This window comes from Sapajus apella, unplaced genomic scaffold (genome assembly GCF_009761245.1).
Source record: "Sapajus apella isolate SASKATOON/1434 unplaced genomic scaffold, GSC_monkey_1.0 scaffold30, whole genome shotgun sequence".
NCBI lineage: Eukaryota > Metazoa > Chordata > Mammalia > Primates > Cebidae > Sapajus > Sapajus apella.
In genome coordinates, this window is record NW_022436970.1 from 19,675,031 (window position 1) to 19,680,282 (window position 5,252).

The following is a 5,252-nucleotide window of genomic DNA, read 5'->3' on the forward strand; positions in this document are numbered from 1 at the left end:
GTCCCATGGGCCTGGGAGAGGTCTGCACATGCATCATCAGTATTCACTGGGCCGCACACCCATGTCCCGTGGGCCTGGGAGAGGTCTGCACACAGCCCGGGCTGCATCCCCTCTTCCTCCTCATGCCTGTGGCTCACCAGGAGCTCCAATATCTGTGGGACCTTGATAGCCCCAGTTCTGCAGGTACTCAGTGGCCAGCATGGCTCTCCCAGTTCCACCAGGTGGACCTGAGCCACCCACACTGCAGCGAGAGGGAGTGAGATGCTTCGCCTGAGGCTGCTCAGCCAGTCAGGGGCCTCCTTTGTGCTGGGTCGCTGCAGCTCTAGAGTGTGTTGGAGTGGGCTTCCCTGCGTCTGGACCTCCGGCCTGTGGTGTCAGGGACCTGGGCCAGGCCCTGCCTCACGCTGCTGATTTCCCAGACAACATTCCCGTCTCCTCAGTGAGCAGATGGGGCTGGCACTGAGTGCCTGAGGTGTCCCCGACCCTCTTGATTTTTCTGCAGAAAGACATCCTCATGCACCGATGGCGGTACCCGTCTCTCTCCCTCCATGGCATTGAAGGCGCCTTCTCTGGTTCGGGGGCCAAGACCGTGATTCCCAGGAAGGTGGTCGGCAAGTTCTCCATCAGGCTCGTGCCGAACATGACTCCCGAAGTCGTCAGCGAGCAGGCATGTGGGGCCGGGACACGGGGTGGGGCCAAAGTGTCTGGGCAGAGACTTGGGTAGCCAAGGCTCTTACTCGGCAAACACCCAGCCACACGTGCCCAGACTTCCTGGCTCCGGCCAAGTCAGTAATTATGACATTCGCGGTTCAGAAGCTAATCAGAGATAATGCATCCCATGGAAGTTACTGATGAGGCAGGCCAAAATCTGGCCTTTGACCTCACCCCAAGGCTCCAGACCAAACACGAACATTGGGCCAAGCATGTTCTGGTCCAAGTCCTGGAGCCACCCCCACCATGGTGCCGTGTAGAGGGGACTGGTGGCTGGAGGTCAGCCCAGCTTCTGACTGTCCTCCTCAGCTGGGATTCATGGGGAGGTGGAGTCAGAGTCTTCCTGCTGGGAACAAGAGCCTGGGGCTAGCCCTGCATGCTGAACACTGAGGTCTGGGCACGAGGAGGAGTCCCCGGGTTTGCGCCTGGCCCTATCCCGGGTCTGGATGTGATATAGCCTGTGGTCATTTATGAAGCGCCTCACTCTGCTCAGGCTGCCACAATAAAGACCACAGGTGGGGTGGCTTACGTGGCAGAAATGGATTCCTTACTGTTTCGGAGGCAGGTGAGTCCAGGACCAAGCTGCCATAGCTGTGGCATCTGACGAGGCTTCCGTCTGGCTGTGGCCACTGCCCCCGCGTGTCCTCACGTGGCGGAGGGCAGGCCCTCGGCATCTTCTCACCCAGGCCGAATCCTGCCCTTCTAGCTTCATTTAACCTTTGTCTAAATAAGGTTTAGAAAAAGGAAAAAAAAGTACCAAAGAAAAAAAGCCAAGCTTTTCAAGAATTCAAGTTAGTTTTATTCAGGCATCTCTCTGAGGACTGCAGACTGTGGCCCGGGGCCCAGGAGCTGCCTTCGAGAGGTTCAGCCAGGCTGCTCTGAGAGCGAGCGACTCAGCCCACAGTTCCTCTGCCGGCGGCGGAGCTTGAATGCACGCAGAAGCACATCACGCCTGCTCGGATGTTACATTCCAGCAGAGCCACGAGGCTCGGTGTAAGAGCACGTGTGGTTACAGGTCACAGAGGCACGACCACTAACGTGGTCAGGTGGTCAGGCACTATCTTGCCTGTGGGAAAAGATAAGGACAGGGTCATTTATTTCCTAAGGAATGCAGCGATCCAGGCAAGAGAGGGGGCAGTGTGTGCCCTCCCCTGCTTTGTCTTCAAAGCATCTTTCCCGAAAGCTGCAGGTAGGGGTAGGGTCGAGCTTGTGAAGAGGCTGGCAAGCAGAACGGGGCACACACAGCTTCTCCCGTTTGTCACTTTGTCTCACACCTTAGTTACTTCTGTGAAGTCCCTGTCTCCAAATGGAGTCACATGGAGTTTAGGGCTCTGGGGGCATGCAAACATTCTGTCCGTAATATAAAGCAGATCAGGGAACATTGTTTTCCAACCTGATTTAAATAGTATCATCATTTGGAAGATCTTTGGAAAGAGTGAATTGCTTGAAATTAAAACATTGCCTTTTACCTTGAAATCACGGGGTTTTGTTTTTTGATAAGAATCCCATTTCTTTAGTTATGTAGCTGAGTATTAAGCAACAGAAAATGAGGCTCATCGTAGACTCAGCACAGCCCATCGCAGACCTGTCCTAGGCCGACGCGGGCCGCTGTAGCGCCCTGCTAGCAGACTCGGAGGTCACAGGCTTGGATCAGATGCCGAGCTTCTAAAGCATCGTATGTCTCCATTCTGTTTGCGGTTTAGGTCACAAGCTACCTAACTCAGAAGTTTGCCGAACTCCACAGCCCCAACAAGTTCAAGGTGTCCATGGGCCATGGTGGGAAGCCGTGGGTCTCCGACTTCAGTCACCCTCATTACATGGCTGGGAGAAGAGCCCTGAAAACAGGTTGGACACTCCCCTTGCAGACGCGTGTTGAGCCCTTCGTGTGTCTGACGGGACTCTGTTATATCTCGTGGGCGCATAGCTGCGTCGGGCACTGCTGTGGCACGTGGGCATGCAGTTAAGTCAGCAGGAGGACAGCCAATGTGTGGGATGAGCCTGGGCCCCTGGCGGGCCTCACCCAGGGTCTGAGCGCTACTGAGTCTTGGTCTGGGACAGATCCCCAGCCCTGGGGTCCCAAAGCTCGCCATTTATTTTATTTCATTTCCCACAGTTTTTGGTGTTGAGCCAGACTTGACCAGGGAAGGCGGCAGTATTCCCGTGACCTTGACCTTCCAGGAGGCTACAGGCAAGAACGTCATGCTGCTGCCTGTGGGGTCGGCTGATGACGGAGCCCACTCCCAGAATGAGAAGCTCAACAGGTGAGAGGCCAGGGAGAGGCCCCAGTTGGCGTCTCCTGCACAGCTTCCCTCTGGCCCCCGTGTGCCGCACCCCCCCCCCCCCCCCCCCGTGTGCAGCCTCACCTCCGAGAAGGTGTGAAGTGACCCGCCCTCCTACGTTTGTGTGAAGTGAGAACATCAAATGGGAGGTGGGATGAGGTCTTGCGGGAGGGGGTGCTATCAACAGCGTTCATGCAGGGCTCTGTTTATCTCTGTACTTCATCCACCCTCTCTCCCCTTCCTTTTTTTTCTGTTCATTTTTCTGTTTCCTTTTTGAGAAATTGCAGTGTCATTGCTAACTGTATGCGTTACTGCTTTGACACATCCCTGACTTGGGTGGACGTGATGGGGATTCTTCCACAACAGAGCGGGTGCAGCCTCTGAGCCGGTCCTGAGAGCAGGGGGGAGCCCAGCAGGCGGGGGTCTTGGGCAGTTCTAGGAGGGGCCTCTGACCCCTAGAATTGCTGAGGAGGGCAGAAGACAAGGATGTGTCCTAGGGTAACCAAGGCAAACGATCAGGGACTAAGAGGCAAAGACCCTTCAGGAAGGAGAGACGGGAAGACAGAGGCCTCGCTGTGGGGAGTGGTGGGGAGGCCTGGTCTTCAGAGACAAGCGGGCAATGGGAGGAGCCCATGATCCAAGCTTGACATTTACTACCTGGGCACTAGGGGACCAGGACTGGTCTCTGGGCTCAGCAGTCAGACTCAAGCTGCACTTAAGAACTGAGGGACTGAATTCTGAAAGCAAGCAGGGCTCAGGACCCCCAGGCTGGGATGGGGGTGCTCCTCAGGAAGAAGGCAGACTGTGTCCGGGCTCGGGAGGAGTCACCCCACACCTGGGTGTTGGCCCACGACACCAGCTGACATGATGCTGTGTTCCTCTCTACTAGGCGTAACTACATAGAGGGAACCAAGATGCTGGCCGCATACCTGTATGAGGTCTCCCAGCTGAAGGAGTAGGTCCGGCTCCTTGTGCTACTTCCAGCGAGAAGGAATCCCGCCCTCACCTCGCCCTTTTCCAACTTGCCCAGGGGAGTGGAGGTTCCCTGTTTCCTTTCCCTTCTGTCAGGTTATCCATGACTTCGGAGAACAGACACAAATGAATCCAGCTGTCCACGGGTGGAGCTACCCAATGGGTTTATGAGTGACCTGAAGTCACAGTTGAGTAACCCTGGGTAGGTTCTCAGAGTGGTTGGGATGGCTTGACCTGCAGAAAATACCCAAGGTCCAAAAGCACAAGGTCCATGGAAAGTTCTGGCTGTTGGCCGGGCATGACAGCTCACACCTATGATCCCAGCTCTTTGGGAGGCCAAGGCAGGAGGATCACTTGAGGCCAGGAGTCTGAGACCAGCCTAGGCATCAAAACAAGACTGTCTCCACAAAAAGTTTAAGAAATTAGCCGGACATGATGGTGTATGCCCGTAGTCTCAGCCACTCAGGAGGCTTGAGACCAAGAGTTGGAGCCTGCAGTGAGCTATGATCGCACCTCTGCGCTCCACTTGGGCAGTGTAGCAGGACCCTGTCTCTACAAAAAGCCTTTTAAAAATGAGCCAGGTGTGGTGGCGCATGCCTGTCCCAGCCACTCAGGATACGGAGGTAGGACGGCTGCTTGAGACAGAGTTGGAGGCTGCAGTGAGCCGTGACTGCCCCACTGCTCTGCAGCCCGGGTGCAAAACGAGGCCCCATCTCAAAAGTAACAAGTTCTGCTTGTCATTGAATTGAGATGAACAGAGCGCTAGATGCTTTCCGCCTTGTCTCAGGTGATGCATTGCACATTTGGGACATTTGGAAAGGAAATGAGGAAAGGAGTCTGGGGCCTCCCTGATCTCTCACTGTCTGCGGGTCCTGCTCTTTTCTCGGGACCTTCACCATTACTGGTGTTTTCCTCTCTTCTCTTTAGTATGATCCTCAACACCTCACCTAACTGGAAGATGATTTTGTCTCAGTCTGCGCTCCTCAATAAAAAGTCAACATGGCACCTCTAAAAGAACTGCTCTGTCTGAGTTGCTCGTGGCGTGTGCACCGTGCTTGTTGAAAGGTGTCTGGTTGATGGTGTCAGCTCAGGGCAGGGACAGCAGGCAGGACCAGGAAAACCACCCAGGTCTTCCCAAGCAAGCACTCCCTTCCTCGTCCACACAAGTAGAGGCTCACTCAGCTCCCTGCGTGTCCCAAGAAGTGTCCCTGTCCCTGCTCCTTACAGCTGTGGGGTCACAGGAAGTCCAGCTGGCTTAAACATTGATTGGCCCAGTTGACATAAAAGAAC

At 55.3% G+C, this 5,252-nt stretch overlaps 1 protein-coding gene across 3 annotated transcripts in view; it reads left to right on the forward strand.

Moving 5' to 3' along the window:
- Nucleotides 1-4,955, forward strand: part of CNDP2 (carnosine dipeptidase 2) — a 22,950-nt gene extending 17,995 nt beyond the window's left edge. For all 3 annotated transcript variants that reach the window (XM_032293757.1, XM_032293754.1, XM_032293756.1), the window contains exons 9-12: nucleotides 503-667; nucleotides 2,415-2,556; nucleotides 2,825-2,972; nucleotides 3,880-4,955. In XM_032293757.1, the coding sequence (XP_032149648.1) occupies nucleotides 503-667; nucleotides 2,415-2,556; nucleotides 2,825-2,972; nucleotides 3,880-3,949 (525 nt within the window). In that variant the 3' untranslated portion in view covers nucleotides 3,950-4,955. The remainder of the gene's footprint in view (nucleotides 1-502; nucleotides 668-2,414; nucleotides 2,557-2,824; nucleotides 2,973-3,879) is intronic.
- Nucleotides 4,956-5,252: the final 297 nt, after the last annotated feature.